A 27,032-nucleotide genomic window follows, 5' to 3' on the forward strand; every position below is an offset into this window, starting at 1 on the left:
TTAACACCCATCAGCTGCCTTACATATCAGTCCTGAAGGGCTTGGCCCACATCTGGACTTGACTCATTCCAGCAAGTTGCCCTAGATCCCAGACCGAACAGAGATGTTACAGCCCAGAGGATCAGGTGGATAATAGAATAGCCTACAGGTGTGTTGAATTTAGTTAATCTTATTTCCAAAAAGCTTTGGCGCCTTGAGAAAAAAGAATCTTTATTTCTTTACATAGATTTTCTTTGTTTCTGTGTTTATTATGGCTGCAACAAGTTTTTATTTTGTAGAGGCAGGCAGGCTCACAGCTGAGGCATAAAGACATTATGGTCTGGAGCCTGGCCTTTACAGTGTAATAGACGTACAGTACAGTTGGTGGGCATTAATCTGGGCTATTTATAGTGCGCTTCGCCACGCTGTGGTATGTCTCCTTGGGAATACATGGACCAGTGAGCTACATGTTGACAAGTGCTTTGATTATATCATTAATGGTATTAAAAATAAAGAGGGCATGAGAATTTTTTTTCTTTCTTTTGTGATGAATCTGAGGATCAGTTAAAGATGAAAGGTTTTTGATCTTTGCAAATTGTTCATTTTACAACAATCCCTGTTGCCATAAATTTCTGTATTTCTGAAGAATTTCTGAAAATGTCCAGCACACGTGATTTATTATATATGGAATTTCACGGTTGATAATGATAGCCAAAAATGATGTGTTTGTTGTTGTTTATTGGCTGATACCAATACCATGACCAATAATATTACTCCTGCATCTGCAAAAATGTGAACGGTGCAATAATGGCTAACTTTTTAGATTGACCTGTTTATTTTCCCATTGTCAATTTTTTGTTATTACAGTTTCTTCTCTTACAGTGCAAACAGGCAATAGTGTAATTTATATACATTAAAAAAAAAACTTGTATGGCTAGATACCCTCCACAGTTGCATTTCAGCCAACATGCAGTGCTTCTGTAAATTGATGAACAATAAAGAATTAAAAGAAAAATAACTTTTCTGACTCAATGTTTTTTTGTTTTTTTTTTCCCTGAAATGACTAAAATGTAATGGCAAAGGGCCACAGAAGAACCATAGCTGTTGCAAGAAAAGGCTCCACGTTATCGGATGTAATTAGTGGCTGAAATTCCATTATCAGAACAATAACATTAATTAAATTTTCTCAATTATTGGAGGATAATATATCGGCCACCAATACATCATTCATCCCTGTGATTCATGAATTTAGTTTTGCATTAATCCATTCAAAAACCTTGACTGACTGTTATTCCAAACATCTCTTCTACATCTCACAGAGCCAAAGCAGTTTCGGCAGCAGCCCTCGTTTGTCAAAGCCCATCGATAAACGAGCTAACCCCTGGTGTGGAACCACGGCACACAGACCCAGCACATCAAACAGATGGGGAGAGCAGCTGGGGGAAACAGGCTGAACAAGTTGTCAGCTTTTCTATCTGCCTGTCAGCCCTGTACCCACCTAGCCGGACCTGGCATGGCTACTGCTGCCACTGCTGCTGCTAGGTGTTAGCCTCTTAAACGCCATCCCACAATGCCCTTGTAGCATCAGAAGGAGCTCCAAAGGTGCATTCCTCTCAGGCTGAGCTTCATACAGACACACTTAGCCACGCTTGCTTTGTCATGTTTAGAAACAGCAAAGAAAGAAACAAAGAAAAATCTTGAAACCGACAAATACAAAGACAATCTTTTTTCTGTATATGATGCACCAACTAACATTTATTAAAAAAAAAAAAAAAATCAGGTAAGAGCAAATCTCTTTCAATACAGATGGATAAAATCATTTACTCCTAGTTCAGTGTGTTGGCTCAGGGCTTGACGCTGACCTTTGACACTCTACTTCAGGACCAGTTAAGCACCGTGTTATTTAGGTATATTGCTGTCCATCATAACTTGAATCAACTCCCTCGATAGAGAAGATCATGTTGGCAGGTCGTTTCCATGCAGCTGTCTTAGGCCGTAAAGCAAGTATTGAGTTTTATTATGTTGTCAGCTGGGCTAGTTAGTATTCCCTGTTTTAGATGAGACTTAAACTGCTGACGTGTTTTATTTACATCTCCAATAGTAACTGGTACTTGTTTTGATTGTTCAGCTGAATATCATAATGTGTTTACGTTCTACCAAAAGATGCTATGAGTGGGTGTGTTAGATGTATTAGTACTTTGCTAGGCCATATAATATTTGCATGCGTTCTCTTTTTACTGAAATGTTCCCTTGTATATAAGGTCATATCTGTGTGTGTGTGTGTGTGTGTGTGTGTGTGTGTGTGTGTGTGTGTGTGTGTTGTGTCTTTGCATGTCTATGTATCTGAATATTTATCTTTGTGTGTTACTCCACCAGGGATGCACCCGAACCCAAATCCATATTCGGCAAGTAATGAATAATGGCTTCCTAACAAATAAATTATCCCTCAAAATGTTTTTCTAAAGGTTCGGCTTTAGATAATACATTTAATATTTTTGCAATCTGAGCTTACCTGTGCGGGACGATACTGCTTTGGCTGTCTTCAATATTCAGGCTTTTACTTTGAAGCAGCATAAACCCAGACATCATATGACAAAAGGCATAGCACCATTCTTAAACTTCATAACACAACACAAAGACCGCATGATAAACAACACACATATAAACTAAAGAACTAAATAGGGAACATGAGCTGAACAACAATGAACTGGGCTCAGTCAATGTCTGATTCCCAAAAGCATGCTGGGAAACTCCACTGACTCTCTCAGACGTTGGTCACCGAGAGAGACAGAAGTCCGCCACATTTTTTCCACAGCTAGATTTCTTTTGATTTGCAGAATGCAGAGTCATTAGAGAGAGTCTCCTAACCTATATAGTCTTAATAAGCAGGAATTGCAGTCATTTTATATTTCTTTGCAGTTAAATCCAACGATTCAATGATTCACCCCAGTGAATGAAAAATAAATCACTTCTGGTTTGAGCCATGCCCACTTTTCTCCCAAAGTCTGAATCCAAATTATTTTGCCCCAATACAAATACAAATACAAATAGTGGTGTCTCCGCACACTTCTATACTCCACCATTGTGCTTCATTTTTAATACTCATTCTTAAAAGCCCAACTAGGGACTGCAGTTGAAAACTAGCATTAGCTATAATCTCTACATGCAGAACATCACCTTCATGTGCTTGAGTAAACCAGCAAAATGTTGCTATGTAAATTTGCACTGTCCCTATTCAAATAAACTAATAAATAAATAAATGCCCTGGGCCCTGTTACACCGTAGAATGAATGATGACACCAAATGACATTAACAAGTGCGCCACAGCTTTGTAGGTGTTTGTGTGAAGGGGTGGGGTGGGGGTATGTGTGACTGGAGTGAATCAAACTACGCTGACTTCAACAGCTCTGCCTGTTAACACCAATGTGCTGTGATAGCAACAAAGTGTTTGAACAAAAATATTTATTTCATGCATTGACTTAAATTAAAATCCCAAAGACACTTCCTGGTATGTGAATGTGCCACACACCAACACAGACATGGCTTATGCTCATTTAACATCTACCATGCTGCCTGATGTAAGTGAGCACACTATATTTCCTCACTGTAATTTTCATAAGCAGTGCACAGTGCATAAGATGTTACACATGAACACACAAAAGAGCAAGCACACCGACCTTGGTTGTCACAAATAATATGCATGTAAAGCATGTAAAGATTTGAGTGCAACTTGCTTGTGATCTTTCATGACAACATTTTATAAGACAGTTTGAGGTTCGGCTTACCTCAGACATCTGTACAATGCGTTTCCAACATTTAGACTAGTGATGAATTATAACAAGTGATACTGATATTATAATAATAATAAGTGATACTGAGAGTGTCAACTGATTAAAAGGTCATGCTGGTCGTGGCTCTAATGCCAAGGTTGCGTGATTCCTCAAGATTCAGAAAGCTTGTGGAGAGCCTAATTAAATATGCAAAATTCAGTCAATTCAGAATGATGATGCCAGGCTCTGCACGAATTCTTATAAAAGAGTGCAAATTGGGTGTATCACGTACCAAGGCTTAGTCCTAATCGCAGCATCCTGGGTTTGAATCCGACCTCAGGCCCTTTGCTGCATGTCATCCCCTCTCTCTCGCCTGCTGTTCCTGTCTCTCTCTACTGTGACTCTCAAATGAAGCAGAAATGCCAAAAACAAGAGTGCATATAACCCCAATCACTGAGAGAAGTGCATGAGAACCTATGCATTTTAGAGTCAGATATTAATTTTATCTTTTCAGGATCATATGAGACTGGACCCAGACTAAATAAATGAACTTTTAATCACATATGAGCCTAAGTGTATGAAATCTTCCTCCTCCCTTTTAGAGAATCCACGATTTAGACTGAAAACTGGGAGCGATCAGGCCTTTGCTATCAGGGCCCCGTCACTCTTTAAATCTCTTTTATAAATGCACTATTTTAAATTTGACTTTACTCAATTAATTCCTAACTATGTACGTCTAATAATCTGTTTTTATTGTTTTATTATTTTACTGTCTTATCATGTACTTTATTTTCATTTATTATTTTTATGTTCTTATAATGCTTTCATTCTCATTTTATCGGATTCCGCCTTTCATTTTGCTTTTGTGAGGTGCTTTGTAACTCTGTTTTGAAAGATGGTTATTGAGATGATTACTGACATTTTAATAGGTTTTTCAGTGGAAATTAAAATTATGATGCAAAAACAATCATTCCCACTGAAATTGTGAATCATATCACAAAAGCAGTATCTGTAAAATTAATCACATTATGATTTTTTTTAACCGTATCGTTCAGAAAAAGACGTGCTGGTGAGACATGAAACATGGTTTTTAGGACAACTATTCACAGTCTCCTTGATGTTACCATAGTGAGTAACCAAATGTACCAAGTGTGTTTTCATCTTGTCCTAGGATAGTACTGAGGCCCTATCCACAAGCAGGGGAAGGTGTGATTTTTTAAAATTAAAATATATTTAACCACAAAGAGCAGACAAGGACTATTCACAGACAATACATACTATGCACAGAAATGCTGCATATATACACAAATCTTCTATAGTTTTACTGTATGTCATGTTGGCTGATGTGTGACTGTGTGACGTTTAAGAGAGAGAGAGAGAGAGAGAGAGAGAGAGAGAGAGAGAGAATAGCATCGCCTTTACAACCTGTGCTTTATGTTCTTGGCTTTGGTGCAGTCTATCTCCATCCTGGACTGACTGACAGCCTGATGAGTGCTGGTATTTATGGGGCTGCTAGAGTCAGATAGCTTCATTTCCAGGAGTACAGATACTGTAGGTTGGCTGTATAGGTGCAGTTACAGTAGCACTTCTAATGTATTTGTTATTCAGCAGGTAAAGTAATTAAAATTCACGTGTAACATTGCGTTACCTCAACCCAAAAGCGAATTCAATTTACGACTTGAGCTACCTCGTGCATTGCTGTACAGATTTCTGTGCTGAAGCTACTGATGGATATGTGTATCAGTGAGTGAGTGGGTAAGTCCTCCTGCTCATTATCATACACTGGTTTCCCACGGATTCTATTTTTTTGCAGTCATTCTGTTTTCATTTATGTATGATTACTTGTCATTTCTGATTTGGTTTTTGTGATCATGTTTTTTTTTTTTTTTTTTTTTTTTCCAGGGCAAGTTTTGGTTTCATATTGTTGCTTTTATGCAATTCAGTTGTGTGCTCTTGAGTTTTTTTCTTTGATTCTTTTGTTTGTTTTCTTTGTCTGCAACACATGTAATATTTTCTGACTGAACCAAACTAAGCTATGTCAGATTCCAGCTGCCTGTTGTACTACCTATACCTTTTAAATTCTCACTATGGTCACCACATTTTACAGTTTAATCAGCTGAAATAGCCTCGTTCCATCATAGACGCAAGTTAACCTACAGCTTAAAACTACACAACCTACTATGTGTAAAGTCTCCTATAAAATACATGGCAACAGAAATTAATGGCAGTAATCTTTTGATACATGAGAAAACTTGACAGGGGAACAAACACAGCAAGGTTTACGTTGGTAATTGTTACTAGATTTCAATGATATACATATTATATTCCCAACCCATTAGTAATTGAAGGAATTGCACCAAAAACTGCACAACTACACCACTGGATAACATGCCTATTTGTTGATATTTGTTTATGTTAAATTAGTTAGGAAAATCATCATCTCCCTCACATTAGAGCAAGGTAATGTTAAGCTAAGCTACTCTTAATATGGGGCTGGCAAACTGGTTTTGGGCCCCACTCTATTGGAGTGCGTACAATAGGGCTCAGCGTTCAAGAATTACATGTAAAAAAACTCAACAGCTCAGCTCAACCATAATTCATAGCCTTTGGGGTGGAAGAGTTGTGTGGGGAACTATTTCCTGCCACAGACACCAGCAGACTACATATATCTGTTGTTTGCTAGTGTTCTTTGGGTTGAGCTCTACAAACAACACAGAAACTGTCTGGTTAGACTGACACTAGGGGTTCTATATATTCAGTGAACTGTCCCTTTAAGTCTCCATAGTACAGCTAAACAGAGACACAGCTTTTTAGTGTCAAACTAATTGGTTTCAGCATAACATTTAATGGAGACTTTACATCCTAAGTTACATTTAAGCACACATTCAGCGGGTGCATTCACTCTGTGGAGCACCAGTCTCTGTCCTGCCTGCAGCACTTTACTATCAGCAGTGGACTGGGCTCAAACCAGCTGCCCATTCAGGTGCCAAGCAGGCAGAGAGGCAGGGGCTGTTGTGCTGAGTTCCAGCAGAAACCCACCAGCAGCTGCTGGCAGCCTGTTAAAAGCTGTCTGGTAATGGGGCTGTCAGGTGCCCATTCCAGCTTATCACATAAAGATGAGTGAGTGCAGCCGCTCAACGGCTGGTTCTAGTCTGGATGTCTGGTTTGTACCTGCTAGACCAGTGCTTGTAGCTTACAGTATGAACTGGGAAAGGGCATTAACCACCACTCGAACACTGGTAGTGTTGGGCTACAGCTTTGAAGCCCATGTTGCTGTTTGGAGCACAGTGCAGAAAATTAACATATATAGGAGGCTGTTTGATTCCAAAATTTAAGAGCTGCTTTCATCTTTCTACCAGCCAAATTGAATTTTTAGAGCAACGAAGAACTTTCAAATCGTGGTTTGTTTAGTAAGGGTTGGATTCAGTGGGATGGAGGGTGAAATGTCCAAAACCATGAGCACTTAATTGACTCTATTATAATATGAACAACACAAAGCAAAGAATTCAATTAGACTTTGGGTGACATTACCACGTTTGTAGCAGAGCCCACGTTGTGCTGCGGCCTGATTTATGCTGTCAGTCAACCATAATCGCTCAGCCATTATAGGTATTAGGGCTGTGTGCTCTCACAAAGAAGCATCTCGTTTTGTGTGCCCTGGGAATCAGCTTTTATTATCTGATAAATGGAGAGGAGCTGGAACAAGATCCTTATCTGGAGTTTGTTCACGTCTCTGTTGTAATGCTGTGATGTTTGCCAGGGATAGGTCCTTCTTATCAGCTAATGGATGTCTGATTTAAGCCCTTTAATGGGATGTGAAAGATTTTCAGCACATTTATGCCTTCATTTGGACAGGTTGAAATTCATACATGTCGACACTGAACAGAGTGGTCAAAGGATGTTTTGGATCCAGCCAAGCGATAAGCATCCTTCTTTCTATGCCCATTAAATCCCACTGTTTGGTACGGCTTTAATTTGAATAAAACATCAAGCTCAATAAAGGCACTGCAAAGCATATTGTAGTTTGCACCTCACCGATGGAGAAAGACTAGTGGTGCTCCATTCTGAGTGGAGTTATGCTGCTCTGTTGCCCCCCTGTGGAGGCCTCAACAACACACACATTCTGGGTGAAAAGACAACACAGATTGGGAGTACGTCACCTCTGTTGGAAATGAAATATTACAGTAGGACAGCATTTCTGATGAGGTCAACCTTTCGGAGCTTCATGATCAACCTTTGACCTTTTTTTTTTTTTACCTGTAGACATGAAACGTCCCAAGGGCCCAGACTGGTTGGAAAACAGCCTTCCTCCCAGGACTCAGAAGGAAGTCGAGGAAGAAGAAGAGGAGGAGGAAGAGGAGAGGGAAGTGGTGCCCGTTGCGGTGGCAAGTCACAGGGCCAAGCGGGAACGCCGGCAGGGCAGCGGCGGTGCCACGCTGTGCCAGGTGTGCAACATTCAGCTTAACTCTTGTGCCCAGGCTCAGATCCACTACAGGGGCAAGACGCACCAGAGGAGACTGCGCCACCTGGCCAAGGCGGCCAGCACGGGTAGGGACACACCTAGACCGCTTCCTCACTTCTAATTCCACAAACGTTTTGATTGTATCAGTCTACTCAGTTTTAATTTAGTCATAATTCAGTCATTTTATTCATAGGCCTAACACTAACTCGCACACATGATGCTCTCCAAACTCTATGCTTTAACAGTCATAGATCTGGGAATAGGTGAATCTGAGGGAACGTTATTCCATTGCTGTGACTGCAAAAGGAAACGTGGCCAGTGACAAGGCTGCAGTTTATGCTACGTAGATTTTTATTCATTGTACATGGATACAACTGAACCAAAAAAATTAAAACCAACTTGATGCAGTAACCGATGTTTTTATTTGGATGTTGTTGTCAGCCTTCACTACAAGTAATTTAGCTTTAGTTATAGTTTTTTCAAGATGTTTCAGTCAGCCTTTGTCATTTGCTTAAAAAAACTATTTTTTGATAAATGTTTTACACACTTTTTTCAGTGACAGTTTTTGTTGACGGAATACAGTCCATTTAATTTCTGTCACTGAACAAAAACAAATTACTTTATTGATCTGAGTTCACTGGACAGAAATATTTGACATAAGCTAAAGCATTTTCCCCATTAGAGAGATCTATGTGTGAAAATGACAGAAAAACATGTTGCTTTGCTTTGATCTATGATGTGTGACATGTCACTCTCGGTATGAGATCTAAAATCTGATACTGAGGGTATTTGGCCAATATCAGAGTTGCTGCATTCTTTGGTGAAGTTAATGGCTCTGGCTTTTGCACTGCTGCAGTTTTCTCCACTGTGCAGACAAGGGATTTTACAAAGTAACTGCCAAAATGAATGCAACATTAACATATAGTGTCCTAATAGGGCATGAGGCGACCACAAGCTGTCACAACAGCTTCTCCTTTTCTTGGCATGGATTCTGCAAGTGTCTGGAAAAGCCTACTGTTTGGTGTTTTATCAATGGTTTTGAAAAATAGTTTGAGTCATCATTCAGGATCTGAATAAACCTGAACCAGGCTTGGACGTGTACCCACATGCTCAACATACCTTGATTAGTCAGGTGTTTTACATTATTTTGACAGTGTTCTGCTGAAAAAGTGAAGCGTTATGCATTCAACGTATTCAATATTCCAGAAGAGCCCCTCGCCATTTCCAAGCGTTTCCCACACACCTGTTTCGATGATGGGCCATTAATCACCCTCACTCATCACCACCTGTGTCATACTGACCAGCTTGACCAATCAGCTCTCAGGAAAAGCCACTGAGGGGGATCTGGCCAATGATATGGCACATTTTAATGTTGATTTATGAGACCGTGTCGGCCTGTAGGCTTACCACACACATTTACCTGTTCCAATACAGCACAGCCCATGAGATGAAATTAATACTGTCTGCCTCGTTTAATTTCTTCCTTATTTTCAGCCTCACTTTGTTATCATTAGGATGATATTGACATGTTCTATTTCAGATAATAGCCTTTTTGGGTCATCATTCATACTTAAAAGTGTGAGGTTGATGCACCGCAAAAGGAGCCATTAGATAGTGTGAGTGTGTGTGTGTGTGTGTGTGTGTGTGTGTGTGTGTGTGTGTGTGTGTGTGTGTGTGTGTGTGTGTGCGCGCACTGCTGAGAGAAAGTGAGTAAAGGGAGGAAATTGATCCAAGGGGCCACCATTTTTGTGTTCCTTGTCCATTCACCTGTGATTTGACTAGGAACCATCTGTAGCTGAAATATAATTTTTTCCCCTTAATATTTATCAGAATGTAATCAGGAATACAAAAAGTATTCTCTTATTAGAAATAAATGGGAACTATGCACCCAATAAAACTAAAACTCTTGAATGACATATCTGTTCTTTTACTCCCTTTGTGTCTCCTATATTCTTGGTCTCGCTCAAAATCAGGAACAAGTCTAAAGTGGTGACAGATTTTATTAGTCTTAGTCTTTATTGTTATTAGTCTTTATTGTTTTTATTTAACCACATGACCATATGACTGTAACTATATAATGCTCACTGTATGACTGGAAGCCTTTAAGGGCAGGATTCCTGTGAAAAGATATATGACTAACACAGGTGCAGGATTTATTCAGCAACTTATAATTTTGTATTTGTTTGTTATGTTTGAACATTTCATTGTGCCTCAGCAAGCTTTGGTTCTCAATCCACTGATCAAGAATTGAAGTTCCAGTAAACTGAATGGAAATATGGGTCAGGGGCCAACTGTCCATCCTCCTGGAGTAGAAACAGACGGCAAGGACGGCTCCCACGATACAAACTTTAGGACCAGATGGCTGTAAACTGTTACATGGCACTTGGACATAACCATCCACCCTCATCATACACAAATACACACACACACACACACATACATGCACATTCACTCAGACAGCGTCCGTTGAGCTTTTGCACACCCAAGTGCTCTTCTCTGACCCAGCACATCTGAGCCAGCACCACAAGCCGATCACTTGAGTGGACATCTGGAACATTAACTCACTGACCGCATCTTAACCCCACGGGCGCTTGGGTCCTCGTGTGCCTTGGTGTGTGTGTCTCTGTGTGTGTGTTTGTGCATGTGTTTGCCTCTGTACTTGTGAGAAACTAGTTTAGAGTTAGGACTTGAGTTTTTGGGCTTAAGATTAGAATTAGGATTAGATTTTGTTCATGGTTAGTGGTTAGCGAATGAATGTCATCAATGGGAGATTGAAGAACAGGGATGTATGTGTTCCTGGGACTAGGACGTATTTGTTTAACTGTGACAGTGGACAGCAATAGGGATATGATATTGCCATTGTGTGTGCCTATGAGTGTTTGTCAGAGAAATTTTACCTTCTTGAAAATGCTATCAGTCCCTTACACCATCATTATATGAAATCCAAGAAAATGTGTGTTCTCTTTTGAATGTGACCTCCATTCGGCTCCAGCTAGCTGCCAAGGCTGTGCAGAGCAATTTGTTCTCAGATTTGACATTGCCCTTAAAGACACATCTTACCAAAAATAAAAAGGAAACTGTACAGGAACTAAAATGCTGCAATAATCCAAAACCCACACTACAGGACAGGACATATTTCTGATGTCAGGACGTGGGATATATATATTCAAGGATTTATAGGACAGGTATTATCTTTTTTTTTTTTTTTTTTTCATAAGCATTGGGTATCTGCCAGTCATATAGTCCCCTGCGGATATGATGGAGGTTCTTCCACAGTTACATAAAAACACCTTAGAAGAACAATTTTGGTGTCTGATCTGCTTAGTGGACTGTCTCAAGCCAGCTGGTCCTGCTGTCCCTTTTAGCAGATAATAATTGTTGAAATCAGCAGTGAGTTCAGAAATGGCTGAATAACGATGGTAGAATGGCAATAGGAGCTTCTTTTGTTGTATTTGAGAGTGGCTGTTGCAAGATGGCGGGAGCTCTGTGACACAAAAAAATCACTTTTGAACCACTTGGAGATGCTGTGGGCCCTTTAAGCGAATCAAATGTTATAGGAAGTGCCCGTTTCATAACACCTCTCAGGATAGCTGTAGCAACCAAATCAACAACATACCAGCCTTTACATTGCAGTCAGTCACATTCACACAAACTGTGGAGGTGATTCTAGATGTTGAACTAGTGTGGGTGATGATTGTCAGGACGCCATAAGGCTAAGCAGTTCTCAGCTGACAGCACCTGTAATCTAGTTTTGACAGGAAATCAGAGAGAAAGAGCTCTTATAGCAGCACTGGAATGTGATGGAGAATAATCAGCGGTGTGTCTCACCCTGAGGAGATAATGACTATGGTATGTTGGGTTCAGTGTTGGGCAGTAGCAGCGTTACAAGTAGCAACGTCACTAGTTGAACTACATTTCTCAGTAGCGTGATTGCAACGTCACTGTTTACCAAATCAAATAGCTTCAAGTAGTGAAACTATTTTACTGATCAAATAGAGTGGTAGTGTCCACTGAAGCTACATTTTCATAGGCATTTCAAAAGCTTAAACACAGCGGAGCTTTTGCTGCAGTTTGCCTCACTTTGCCCCTGCTTTTAGGCAAACATTAAATCAGTGCATCTGTCTTTGATTTTTTATAAGCCAGACCAGTGTGAAATATCTTTTGTCAATCATTGCAAGCCTTTAACAGCATTCACTACTCTGGGTGAGACCAGGACATCATCAGCATACTCATTGTCAGCATTTAAACACCTGACTTGCTGCAGGCCACACTGAAAGAGCCATTTTCATCCATTAATTGATGACTGAAGTGAGGCTGACTTGTGGCCAGCCTGTTTCAATCCGCGAAGGGGACTCTGGTTTCTCAGGACGCAGAGTGATTTCACACCTGTCATGTTTGAAGCTGTTGAATTGAACCCATTTGACCCCTTTTGTTTGGGTTGTTTGTCAAAGCGGTAATGCTGCATTCAAACTGAGGAGCGTAGGGACCTGTAAAATAAACCCAGAAATGGTTTGTTGAAAATGCAATTGGCCAAAAGATGAGAAATAGGCAGAGAATTGCCCTTTTAAAGAAGCAGATTGATCAATTTTTTCAGTCTCCTATACCACTTTAAATATCCTTTGGTGCTCTTTAAAACTGTATCTTTGGTTTCCTGGAAATAACTAATACAAATTTTAAAGAAGTTATATAACAAATAATTATTACCAAGTCACTGACCTTGAATTGTAAAACCTAAACAGTCCTAGCATTTATGTATGTCCACATATACACTGTGGAAATAAGGTGTATTCACACATCTACTTGTTAAGATACAAAATTGAGTCCAGTAATATTAAGACCTTCACAACCATGTGGCTTTACTTATATTGGATGTTATGGTTGTCAATTAGGAATTGGTGACATAACCAACCCAGTGAAAACCTGCAAATAAAAGGACAGCTTAATCAAATTCAGAAAATAGAAAATAAACCTGGAGAGAGGAACTTTAGTACACACCAGAGATAATCTTCACAAATGGTTAAGTAGCTGGATCTACTCTAGAGCCCTAAACATTATCACTGTGTGATAATATAACCAAAGATATTCCCTAAGACCAGAGAAATTGTGTAAAACCACAATGAGTCATGATTGAAATCAACAATTTAAGTTGTAAGGCAGAAAATGGTGGGATGCAGCCAGGCAACCAACCCTGTTAAAACCTGCAAACAAAGAGAAGGGAAATATCTCTACATGTAGACTCTCTCTCTCTCGCTCTCTCTCTCTCACACTCACTCACACACACACACACACACACACACACACACACACACACACACACACACACACACACACACACACACACACAAAACACACTGATGTCACAGTTTCTCATTCAGGAAAGCCATTTTCCCTGTCGCCCATCTCTCAGTAGAGAGAAGAAAAGGAGGACGAGCCAAGTCAATTAAGGTGACTGTTAGTATAATTCAATCTGCTGCAATGAAACCGGCCTAATAATACCCATTCCCTTCCCATAGCTGAACTAGCATTCCCCTTTATTTAGCTTCATGAAATGATTGCTCAAATGAAAAGAGATTTTAATAGGGTGGTTCTCACTGGGGGCCTTTTGAAAAGGGAAAGGAGCAAAGCAGTTTCCACTCCAGTTCTCCTTCTCTCCATGCCAAGCTCTGGTGCAGTAACTGGACCACTGTGGTGCTGCTTCAGTTCAGGGGATATGGATTTCTAATTCCCTGCATGCCATGTGTTGTCTAAACACAACACACACACACACATACACACACACACACACATTACAGACAACTTCAGAGCTGTGCGCAGGGTCAGTTCTGGCTGTTGACACATGAGTTTTCCTGGCATTGCTTTAGAGTAATTGAACAACGGCGGCTGCTTTCCAACTAGAGGAAGGAGAAGGGAAAGTGCTTTACAATCATCTTCAACAGGATTCAAGGAGAAGAGCAGAGCCTGCTAAAAATCGAGGCAGAGTTTTAGAAAGAGAAAATACCAGGGAAACTTTGCTTTTTCATCAAGATTTTTGTTTAAATTGTAATGTATTTGCTCTTAAGCACCAATACTCATCCCTACACTATTGTCACAATGTCAATCTTGAGGTTCTCAGTCAAAGATATTGTGATTTTTAATTTTGTCCATATTTCTGAGCTCTACTTGGTTTCTCAACACAGAGCTCACCAAAAGCAGATGCTAAATCAAGCCTGAGCAATGATGCCAGTCAGAGAGGTTTTGCAGGCTACTGAATTTCCTGCGTCATTTACAGTAATTTTGCCATTGAACAGGAAAGATTAAGCCTTTTGTTCCTGCAGCAAAGCTTCCCCTCACTAATGGAAAATCTATAAATTTCTCAAATAGAGCTGCGTTGGAGATTGACTCCTCTCAATGTTTTTTCTGAAGGTAGAATTATTTCCTGTGCAGGCTGTGCCAATGCTACATACAGATACACATGGTACTGCACAAACAGCCATGGAAACAGTGTGCCAGTGTGCATGTGTGTGCACACAAACAAACACACACAAACTCTCAAACACACTGTGTGAGCTGTGAAATAGGACATTTATCAGCTGGATGTTTGTGCTGCTTGGCCTCATTTCGTACAGCAGAGGCTGCTGAGCAGAAGCAGCCATTTTTAAGATCTCACTTGATCTGTAATCAACGGCCATTCTCCACACTCTGAAGGCCTGCAGGAGGAAGTGTGAGTTAGTGAGGAGGAGAGGGAGATGGAGAGACAGAAAAGGGTGATGTTGGCTTGTTCAGCGTTTCCCAGTGTTTTCATCTCAGTGGCTGGCAAGATGTGACACTGTTATCCTCAGGGACTATCACCAGTAAAGCAAACATCTGTTCCCAGTATAAATAGTACCAGAGCTTTACCTATGTCTGTAACAGCTAAACAGGTCAGGGGTGTCTCAGCACCTTAATTTTAGTGATCACAGTTAGCCTGTGTCTTTTGATATTATCGCTGGCGGTACACAGCGGTTGTGTCTGTGAGTTTGTGCATTCAACATAATTTTGCAAGTGTGCATCAGCGTCACTTGGGCTGAAGAGTCATTGAACATATTTGAATAGTTTAAAACAAACATGAGCAGTGCTGGCTTTATCCTATTTAGCAAGGGAAGTGTCAGTTTTTGAGTGTTTTGACGTCTGGCACAGGGTCTGCATATCTGCCGGTGTATGTGTCCTGGAAGATTTCATTGTCCCAGATAATTGACAGAAATTCTGGTCAAATATTGTCTGTTTATGTTTATTGAGCTTACAAGTAATTGATAGTCAAGCTATATAAAGAATGACATGACTTTATTGAAAAGTAGGCTACTTTTGCTTATACATTGTATTATATTAATGAAAATATCATTTTTTCCAAGACGAAAGGCTACTGTCCTGGAGAAGCTACCTGACAGATCCACTTTCCAGTTCAAATAGGAAAATAATGAGAAAAGATCCATTTAATTTCTTCAGGAACTGGGTACTGCAACTTGTTTTTTTTATGCTGGCATAATCCACTTTGTTCACATTCCTTTATGCCCTAAAAGTGTTCTTTTGCAGGCTGTTTTGCCACACAATGGAAGTGAATGGAGAGATAAAAATGCAGTATTATGGATTACCGGCTCAGGCGAGCATGGAGCAATTAATGAGGATATTTTGCCACCATGTGGACTCACATCACGCCCGGGTAACTGTACAAACCAACGCTAACAATGTTCAGTTTTGCTTTAAAGAGTTATGGCACCGCGAGAATGTAAAATACAGAATATAGTGAAACATGTGGTCAAGAAGGTTAAGAGCAGATGGGCTTCGCAATTCTCTCTCATCCATCTGGTTTCGACCCATCTGACCTCTAACATGTCTGTGATGATCTCTGATTTCCATACAACAGGAATTAAACATTTGCATGTCACACACACACACACACACACACACACACACACACACACTGTACAAATTGTGTCCAGAGCTATGAGCAGACAATGTGCAGTAGGTCCACGGCAAGATGAAAGCACACTGTGTGGAGCCGACATGCGACCGTTCTGCTCGAGGCCATCTCTCTGCACTTTCATTTGAATGCAGCAGCCTGAAATCAAGTGTAAAACTGTCAGGATTCGTCAGTGTTGTGTTTCCCTACCACACTTATTCAAGTCGACAAGGAGCCAGGAAGAAGCGCACAGGGCAAACACACACAACGAAAATGTGTTTGCGTATGTGTGTGTCTGTGTGCGTGTGTGTGTGTGTGTGTGATGACTCTCATGTGACATTTGAGGCCAGGGTTTGAGGGGAGAGTGTGGGAATAATTGTGTTGATTTGAAGTGATTATAGTGACTGTGGAATGAATAATAATAGTAAAAGCCTGCCCTACCCTGTCAGTGCAAGCAAGCCTGTGTGTTGCCTCTGCAGCGACATAGCTGCAAGCTTCTGGAGTCAAATCTCCTACAACTTTTCAGGAACACTGGGTTTCTCCTTTTCTTCTGCACCCAAAAGCACATACTGTAGCACTGACAGACTCTTTATTTCAATGCAGGCTCTGCCAAGATGGATTAATATTTTAAAACACTGTCCATCCAGTCAAACTTGTGATAATGTCAACTTCATGACAGTCAGTCTCATGATTTTATAAAATGTCCACATAACTTTCATACCTGAGAACTGTAATAAAATGCCACAGTTGTGTCCTGTAATTACTTCTCAGAGTATTTCGAAAAATTGTGCTGTATCTTACATCTTCTCGTAGAAATAAGTGTCTGATTGTAATAATAATACTACTACTACTAATAATAATAATAATAATAAACAATATCACTGGCAAAATCTTAACAAAAGATTATCTGTTTGGAAAATGCACACACAGAAGATGTTATTTCACTCCCTGCAAACACACTTGCACCAGTGTTCCAGTTGAGATGTTAGGCAAAGGGATTGAGAGCATTTTATTAACAGTTTCTGTGCTTGTGGGGTTGAAAAAACATTTCTCTGAAAAATTGCATATAGCTTGCACCACTGAAACAACCTCCTTAAAGTTTCAGCATGTCATAAACTTGAGAGTCACTTAAATGCAGTTTTCAGAGACCTGGTTTTCAGTGCTGTTACTTGCACTAACATTTCTAGACAGTGGCCGTAAAAAATCCTCAGCAGTCTACTCTCAGGTGTTGCATGCAAGTCTGGAATTTACATCTTTCAGCAGGGAGCGCACTGATTTTCCATCTCATGTCACGTTATTTATGGCATTCTATCCCTGTTTTTATGTTCAGTCTATGTCTATTTACATGTGAAGCACTCTGTGCAAAATCATTTCTTCATTGGAAAGCACTTAAAACTGCATTTCTTACATGAAAGGTACTATACAAATAAAGTTTATTGGTATTACTCGCATAAATACTAAAAATTTCTGGAAACAATGCCTGCTGAATGCAGTGAAACATTCCTCAGTGATCTATCAACCATTTTAACCATACATTTCACAGAAAGTACACCTGAGCCCAGATGTATAAATAATGACTGTGTGTTAAGGTTAATTTTAACAGTGAAATCAACATATTAAAAAGAAGGAGCAGTGAGAATATGCACACCTCTGAAAGCTGCACACCAAGAGTACACAGATTTTTAAGAGCAGATTGAGCGTGATGTAACAAAGATAAAGTCAAAGACATTGAGTCATATTTTTTTGGACTTTATCTTTGGACTTCATCTTTTCAGCACAATAGTAGCCTATTAGGTCTCAACATGGTTTCATCTCATTTTTTTTTTTTTTTTTTTTTTACAAACCTGATTTTTATTCCATCTCAAGTTAGCAGGTTTTCATGTGGATCTAAGAGTAACACAAAAGTCATATCAGAAATTAGACCTGCCCATGGCTGATCAATCAAAAGCTGTGCATAACGAGACACTGGTTGCTTTGGTTTTATGCATCTGGCCCCCGGTGTTAATGAAATGGCATTGTCCCAGTTAGCAGAGTGATGTGCAGAGTTTAGAGTCAGTGGTCCATTCCCACAAAGGTAGGCATCTTCTGTTTTATTATATGACTGGAAAATGCTATTGGACCACTTCCACCACTTGCTGGAACAATAGAGCCACTACAATGATGGAAAGAGCAGCCTGGCTTCTTTGCAAGTGTCATGGATCCTGTGTGTGCGTGCATGTGTGTGTGTGCGTGTGTGTGTGTGTGTGTGTGTGTGTGTGTGTGTGTGTGTGTCTTTGTGTCTTTCTGTTTGTGTGCCAACTTCACACAAACATAAATATGTACTGTCATGCAAAGAGATTGCTGTCACACAGATTAATTTATCTTTCCTTTGCTAAGTCGTAAACACAAAAGCTGTAAAATGCAGTTCTCTGTTCTGCCTAAATAGCAATGTGATGTTACACCAAAAACTCCACACCAATTCTTTCAAGTGTGTGTACAAGAGAATTTGAGCAAGTGCAGGCAATCCCACTGCAGACATTGAATGTTTTAAAATGGAATATCATGTTTGTATCATCCATAAATTCACTAGTTGGAGACACTGAGACCTCTTGCTTCTGAAATCCAACATTTGTCTGGCAGCAAGGTGGTGAAATGAGCATGAAGACTGTCTTTCCAGTGGAAGACCAGGGTTCAGGCCCCTGTGGAAACCAGCATCAGCTCTTTGAGCAAGTTGCTGACTACCAGCTCGATGGGTGCTATTACTGGCCCTGTGTTGTTTCCTTCTGATTAATTCAACAGGAGTAGTATACCGGCTCCTGGAGCATAAAAAATATTACAACTTTTGTGCAATTTCCCCACAAAAGATCATTATTATGACAATAAAGTACACAAATATGTATGTTAGGGCCATATAATCTAACTATTACAACCTACATCAATAGAATGTACACCAGTGCTGCCTCTTGGTCCAAAACAGAGACTATAATGAGGTCAAAACCAAAACTATATGCAACCACTACTGCTGAAAATAATTATAGGAGAGACTGTGTCTGGCAAGCTGTAGCTGGAATCAGCTGGTAGCAACTGGAAAGGCTGCTGTATTAATGGGTGGAATATTTTCATCAGGGAACAGATCATTTCCCAGAGGTAACTGACCATTAAAACTTTTGCTGTGGTTAATATGATCACAATTCAAAGAGGCTTTCAAGGTAAATATGCTCTAAAGAGCTGCAAAATGCTTTATTCAGCTGTAACATGGCCTGTTAGAGTCATAAAGGAGGCAGATGATGAACATTCACTGGCTTGGACAACAAGGACGAAGAACAACTCACAGTCAGATTTTGTTCTGCAGAATGGCGACGCTGTGATCAGAAGGAGCTTTATCAGCCTTGAGAGCGAGCGCTGTTCAGTGAACTATTACCTCTCCGTTTTGCTCTTGGGTGCTTCAAGATCCAGTGCAGTGACACTTGTAATTTATATGTATATATTTATATGTAGTTATAATTTAGCAAAGGAAATGTTAATGTAAAGTTGCTCAAGCTAATTCCTATTGAAAAACTCTTCCTCTCGCTTTTAACAGAGTCCAGCAGATTTGGAATTACAGTCTACTTGCTGGTGTGAATTATGTCACATTAAACTAGGGTTTAATGAAGGTTTTGATAGGGTGACAGTATGTATAGTTAATGAGGTGCCCTATAGTCTGTCAGACAGTAACAATCCAGCTACTCGTCAAATTAGCCAAAATCTCTGTGCCTCAATTGTCCTTGGTTACCAAAGTGTCAGCACAGGATATCCGTTTCCAAAAATACAAATACTGGTGCACAATGGATGGCACAATTAGGGAATGTTTGGCTTTCAATCACTTGTACAAGCTTTGTACCATCTAACCATGAAAGAGTGAAACAAATAAATGCTCCTTGTGTAACAAAATCAAACTCTGTGTGGAAGGAGGAGTTTTCTTTTCACTGCCCATTAACAGAATCTCACAAGCAATGTTATTCCTATTGTGTTTTACCAGTGTGACCCAGGGTGTACTTTCATACTGCAATTGTTTAACTATTAAAAAAAATCAGACTCCAAGACCAAACAATTAATTTAATATTTCCTATGGATCTGTGTAAACTTTAGAATGGCCTACTTGAACTAAAACCGGGCATCTCCAGTTTGCATGTTTAATTACGTTGCTGATTATATCAGACACACTGATGCGGTGGTGAATAAAACTAGATGACTTTGTGATGCATGACTGGATGAGCTGTTTTGATTGAAACCCCTCTGCACAGTCTACCTACTGAAAACGTAAACAGGACTGAAATTATTCATGGTAATCAATGTAAGCCCTTGCAATCAATCATCATAAGCGCAGCATTGTAGTGCAAATCACAGCAACGTGGGTTCCTTTAATGAACTCACCGTGTGAATAAATGTGCATCATCTGGGATATCAGCAACAGATATTCAAATAACAGTTTCATTCCACATTATATTGTTTATGAGACAGAACATGTCACCATTACTATATTTTGAATATAGAAATCACTGAATCTTCATGGTTGGTCCGTGTTTAATTTTTCTATTTTGAGTTCTAGCTTTATGCTTTTAATTGTGTGGTGTCACATTTTTCAAATACTGAATCGCTCATTTTGGAATGAAAGCCTTCAAATGTTTTCCACTTGGGTACCACAAAGTTGATAACTTAGGAGTACAATGTGGCACGGCTGTATTTTAAAGCATAAATATACACTCGCTATAGGAACAGAGTGATAAATGGGGTCTATTGTTGTCAAGGAATGCCAGGAAGGAAATTACATTTGAGTGTCCTTAAGGGAGCATGCAGGTGTGAACGCTGAATAGAAAATGGTGCTGGGAAGAAGGGGGAGATATAAGGAGAGGGAAGAGTGGGATGTTCATGTAATAGCAGGTCTGCCAGCTCTCTCTCTCTCTCTCTCTCTCTCTCTCTCTCTCTCTCTCTCTCTCTCTGTTGGTCTTTTTACTCTCACTCCCTCTCTCTTACATGCTCACACACAGAAACATACACACTTGCTCTTTCTGCCTCTCTGTCTCTCTTTTGCACCAGCCTCTCTTTCATTCTCCGCTGCTTGCTTCTCTCTCTCTCTCTCTCTCTCTCTCTCTCTCTCTCTCTCTCTCTCTCTCTTTCTCTCTCTCTCCCTCCCTGCCTTTCTCTCCCTCTCTGTTAAATGGCAGGATGATCAGTAGAGCATGCAGCTTTTAATTGAAGCACATATGTATCACTCTTCAGCTGCGGCAGTTTGGATTATACCCGAGATGTGTCATTGACTGAGAAAGGACTGCCACTCCACCTTTCTGAGAGAAGCAAAGTGGAAGAGAGGGAGAGAGAGAGAGAGAGAGAAGAGATCCTCTTGCTCCCTCGGCTGTTCTCTTTAAAGGAGCACTTTGCTGGTTTTTCTCCAACTTTGTGATGGGGGATAAGCTGGCAGGAGAGCCATAGCTCAGTCAGAGTCAAGAGAGTGGCAGGCAGAGGATTCATGAGACACGTGGAGATGCTGCTAGGTAAGACCGTTTGTTTACTCTGATTAGTGTGCTGACATGCTGACAGCACCAATCATTCGTGGTTTTTTTAAATTTATTGGTATGTTTCAACCAGCATCCTCAGATGCTGAGTTAATAAAAAAGAGGTCTGATTTATGTTTGGCATCTTTCATGGCTTCAGTCTCTGTAAATGCATGTAAATATTGTCACTGCGCACTTCAGCACAGTGTCATCACCCCATGGCTCAAGGGCAGGCTCAGTCTCCTGTCTGCCATCTGTCCTTTCTCAATTCCTCCGCATCCAAAATGAGACCCGGGCCTGTTTGTTTTTCTAATTGACCCCTTTTGAGGATGCCAAGAGTGGAGTTGACACCACCCAATGCCGGCGTTCCCAGACGTGTCAAGTCATTTTAAAGCCACAGAAGAACAGTGCTGATATCACCGTGCAGATTGCTGGCAATTATGTCTTCGCCTCCCCAGGGAAATATGCCCTGATTAGCTACCATAATTGGAGCCTGTTAAAGATAAAGGCGGTGTGGGGATTTTTATTCACTTGTTTTTTCAGGCGGGTTTGGGGGGTGCAGCTCTTGAGAGCAAAATGCTGATTGCATTTGGCTAATTATATTTAGATTATGTTTAGATTTATCTTACTTTTCAATACTTGAACTTTCAGGAGACATTGCAGTTTACCCACTCAAATACATACAGTACACACACACACATTTATCCTAGGTATATACACATAAGGCTAATTTTGTGACCTCTGGATGTAAGAAGGCGCAGTAAAAAGAGCAAACTGAATGAAAGTTTAAGGTGCAAACACAATTCAAATTGTGTGTTGTTATTTTTGATAAGTGCAAGGACAAAAAAAATCCCATAGTCTTGATGGGGTGAGAAATTAGTGTAACTCCTCAGCTGTGTTTCGTCTGATGTTCTCATTGCTTATCACTGTTGCATCCCAGATTGTGTGATAAAGCTGCTTTTTTAAATCCTCCCTACCAGGCTTTCTTGAGAGATAGGGCAGATTTAACCTATGTGGGTATATGTGCGCACTTAGAAATTTAATCCAGCAGCAAATACACACATACAGTAGACTGTGCCTGGAAGAAAATACTATCAAGTGGAGGTGTGGGAGCTCTGGTGGATGCATTCTTCTTTAAATGGCAGAGTGGGACGATCAAAGGGAAATAGTTGGAGAGGAGATAACTGTGGAGTTTTGCCTGGTGGCCCTGTCCCCTCTCCTCCACCCTCCTTTGCCAGCTCTGCTTTGAGGCAGCAGTGACAGGCTATGTATAAATGTCGTTCCCTCTTCGCTGTGACATGCAGGAGATGTGACAATGTGCGAAAAGCCCAAAGTAAAGAACATGTTTCTCGGCAGTGAGATCTACATCTTTCTCTCCCATTCTTTGTTTAAAGGAAGTAGACTTTGGAAAGTATATAGCACAGCAGAAACTACGGAGGTGGTAGGTAGTAGTTACTGTTCCTGGTTACTTCTGGTACAGAGCTAGCACTCCCTTGCTAGTGCTTTGCCTTAATAAATGGGGCAAAAGTTTGATGATAGAGCAGACTAGGAGCACAATATGTGTATTAAAGTGTTTGGAGGTGCCTGGCAATGAGACACACACTCTAAGACACATAGAGCAGCCAAACCACCGCCGCATACAGCATGCACACACAACATATTCAACATCTGAGGCTTTAAATTTTAAATCAGTGAGGGCGAAAATGCCTGCACTTTGATCTGCTACTCTGTATTAAAACTGTGGGATACAATGTGTGTGTCCATCATCTGTTTGACAGCTCTGTCTTGCAACATGATCAGCCTAAAGTGCAGGTCTCTTGTAGGTAACAGATTACTGTAATGTTAGACATTGTGAAGCGAAATTGTACCCTTGCTTAGTCTTGCTCTCACACAAGTCCAGTCAAATTTCATTTTAGGCATCAGTTCACATTATTCTAATTCTGAAGTGGTATCTTCTGCTTGTAGTCCTTTAACAGAAACATTCAATATAGTCTCCCACTAATTTCACCCTATTTGGAGCATAGTTATGGCCCCTGGCAAATAGTGAGCACCTCATATTTTGCACCTTGGATTTGCTCAAACCAGTAATTTTCCTTATCTAATCTTCTCAATGCAGGTTTTTAAAATGCTATTATGGCATGCCAATAGAGATTTAAGACAGGCAAACTTAGACATATTATCGGAGACACTGTAATCAGTAATTAGGTTTAGGATTGACGAACAGGAACTTTGCCTCACATTTGGCACAAACATGCAAATCTTCTCGCCAGGATTATAACCACAAAAGTTTAATAACTTTGAACAATTTGCTTCTTGAAAAGGATCCACTTTGGGTTGCCAAGTAGTTTCCATTAAGGCATAATTTTATGTGGAATTTGCTTCATTATAAACAGTGAAAGAAAACACTAACTGTTAAAGAATAACAGGGGGAAGTACAAAATTGAACATTAGACAGTAAGGTCGAATCTTAAAAATCAGTGTATGTGACTAAGCTTCTTTCACCACAAGTCCAGCACAGTAGCTGTGGAAATCTAATGTAATATTTTGCTATGCTTTGTTAGACATGTAATTAGTCTACATTTTATTTCTTTTCATACAAGTATTTGTGGGATCAGTGGTCTTGTAGAGAAAACTGCCTATTTTTGAAATGTGCAATAAGAAAGAGGTTCAGGAGTAACTTTAGACAGGGCTATTAATTTTCCTGCTGGGGTCCATATTCTATCCAGTCATGCTAATGAGTCATTATTCTACTCAGAGGATAATGACTGTGACACAGTATGGTTTTAATTGCAATACTGATAGTAGAGATTATTGTAGTGAGTGAATTTAGTAAGATTACTGTACTTTGACTCAGTGCCTGTTCTGTAGGTGAGAGGGTTATAATTTATTTGTGCCATACCAATATTTTTACCAAATGTCATTAGTGAGAAGCCAAGCTTGCAAGTTCAGAGCAGATATATCATGCTGAAAACGATTTCACACGTTTAATTCTTGGTTTATAGAATGAGTTTGGAAACAAGCTGCCTATAACTGTCATTTTAGCTTTTGTTCTGTTTCCATATGCGCCAAAGTGACGGCACAGTCACAGTCACTTTTCTGAAATGATCACAAACTCTGAAATGCAGAATGCAGATTGCAGATTGCGTGTAATGGACGTGGTTTGCATGAACATAGCATTCCTGCACTGTGAAAACTTTGCACTTGTTCGTCATGTGAAAAAAATTATCTAACAGTTATGTCAAAACATTGGTTGAAGTTCGATTTTGTTCATAGGTAAATAATAAGAAAAAGAAAATGCCACCGTAGGAAAACTTTTTGAATTACTAGGCAGTCTGATCTGGGCCATCAGCTTTGATGAGATATACATCCATCCACAATGCCTTTACTTTCCACTGCAGTATTTCAGTGCTACTACCTGTTTCTAGTCATGTCTCTTACATGTAATCCTTTTATACATGCTCCATCTTAGGGGAACAGTGTGTTGTTTGTATTAAAACCTAACCCTAACCCTAACCCTCCCCCTCAAACCATTCATCCAGTCTCATCTCATGCTAACAAATACTGGCAGCCCCGATCAGTCATCACTGTGTTGACAGTGTTGTGCGAGTTTGATTAGCCTGACTGGTGTGGGAGTTCACATACACACACACAGACACAATTCGAACATAAACATCTTGGATACACACTCGCACGCACAGAGCCAAGTGCGTTTACCCCCTGGATGGGTGGCGTGTTAGGACATCAGACAACGGGGACTGACCCCAGCCAGACAGTAACCTGTTTGTATAGAGACTCACTCATTGATAATGCACTGGTTTCCTTTTGCTGCTGACATGTCTGCAGCACATGTGCACGCATGTACAGTGCGACCGTCAGTAGGCTTATAGCATTTACAAGAATATAGAGAAAGAAGAGAGGGTGCACTCTATAGCTCCTCCTTTGTATAAATAACTTGAAAATGACTGAAAATGTCAAATTTGAATAGGTTTTATCCAATGAGGTGTTGTGTCATTGTCCAACATCTGTCTTTATTTTTCAATGTTTCTTTTGATTCTATTTTTTTTTTTTTTTTTTTTATGATTGCATATCTTGTACAATATGAAGCACTACTATTCCCTTGTGTTTGCCATCTTTCTAGTGTATGTCCTGTTGGCATTTGCTAGCAGGTGCAAGTAGCTGTGATTGACTGCAGTTTCTCCAAAGGAGCTGTCTACCTGTTAATACTTGCCTCAAGAAGATCTTTGTGATGGAGACGTTGCCTGTACAAGGTTATTAAAAAATGTGTTGCGAGCTCTATGCACTGTGCAGACTGTATTTTCTCTCTTTTTCTCTTTTTCTCTTTTTCTCGTTTTTGGTCATGCACCTGTGAAGTTTGCCTCTGAATGTGCACATAATCAACCTCTCTTCATTTTATATGAATATACTGTTGAGTAGTTTCATTTTAGCCCCACACTAAGTCTTACCCTGGCCTCCATCTGTCTGTCATATTCCAAAATGCCAAGGGTCGTAGTGTGAAGAGCAATGTGACAGAGCTTTGTAGAGCAATCTTATATACGTCTCTGTGATGTTCAATAGAGAGTCATAAGTTACTATTATAATGAAGCGAAGACTGGTTTAATTTGCTTGACATTCAGTCAGTTATGAACATTGGTTTCTCCAGAGTTAAGACATTAAATGCTTTTTGCATAAGACAGTGACAATGAATGTTCGGTCATTACCATTAGTCTTAAAATCCTTTACATGTTGAATTGATTCAAATGAAACTGAAATTGAACCTTAATCCTGTGATGGAGCTCAGAGTATCTGCTTGTGTGGCATACATCTAACATCTGTTGAGCAAGACATGTTTGAATGATCCTATATATGGGCTGGAAATTTGGTGAGTCGGATACGTCTGTGAATCTGCGTTGAGCATCTTGATAGCCTCATACTTGGGGGTAAAAATGTCAAGAGTTGTGTAAAGATAAAGATTTACACACAGTAATTCCGCTTGAACGCCATATCGGCTCTGAATTCACGTAGGAGCTCAGCGTGACTCACATTCTGTATCAAAATGGGGGCAAATTTTTCCAAATTAATCCGGGGAATAGAACTGTATTCTAAAACCAACTTAGCCATTTTAATGGGTTAGACACATGCCATGGATTTATATTCTATTCTTGATTTGCCAAGAGCACGCACAGCTCCAACCTGGTCTTCAACAGGTTTGGCAGAGGGACTCTGGGCTGTTCAGGCTCTTTTGTGTGTCGACAGCCGTCAGACTGTACAATGCTTCCTGCAGCCTCAGCCGTCTATAAGAGGTGCCTTGAAACGGGCACCGGCACTGTCTATGCAAGCTCCCCTGCTTTGCTTTTCCCCTTCCCATGCTCTGCACTAATTTTTGTGACATTTCTTTA

General features: G+C 40.2%; 1 protein-coding gene across 2 annotated transcripts in view; it reads left to right on the forward strand.

The window, feature by feature from the left end:
* The window catches only part of LOC115378434 (zinc finger protein 385C-like), an 81,977-nt gene that overhangs the window by 28,799 nt on the left and 26,146 nt on the right, over window positions 1-27,032 (forward strand). Inside the window, exon 4 of one of the 2 annotated variants that reach the window (XM_030078701.1) lies at window positions 8,013-8,297. In XM_030078701.1, coding sequence (XP_029934561.1) covers window positions 8,013-8,297 — 285 coding nt within the window. Of the gene's footprint in view, window positions 1-8,012; window positions 8,298-21,317; window positions 21,637-27,032 lie in introns of those variants that run through there. The other variant, XM_030078703.1, reaches the window with a different exon arrangement.

The sequence above is a fragment of the Myripristis murdjan genome, chromosome 19, assembly GCF_902150065.1.
Source record: "Myripristis murdjan chromosome 19, fMyrMur1.1, whole genome shotgun sequence".
Classification (NCBI taxonomy): domain Eukaryota; kingdom Metazoa; phylum Chordata; class Actinopteri; order Holocentriformes; family Holocentridae; genus Myripristis; species Myripristis murdjan.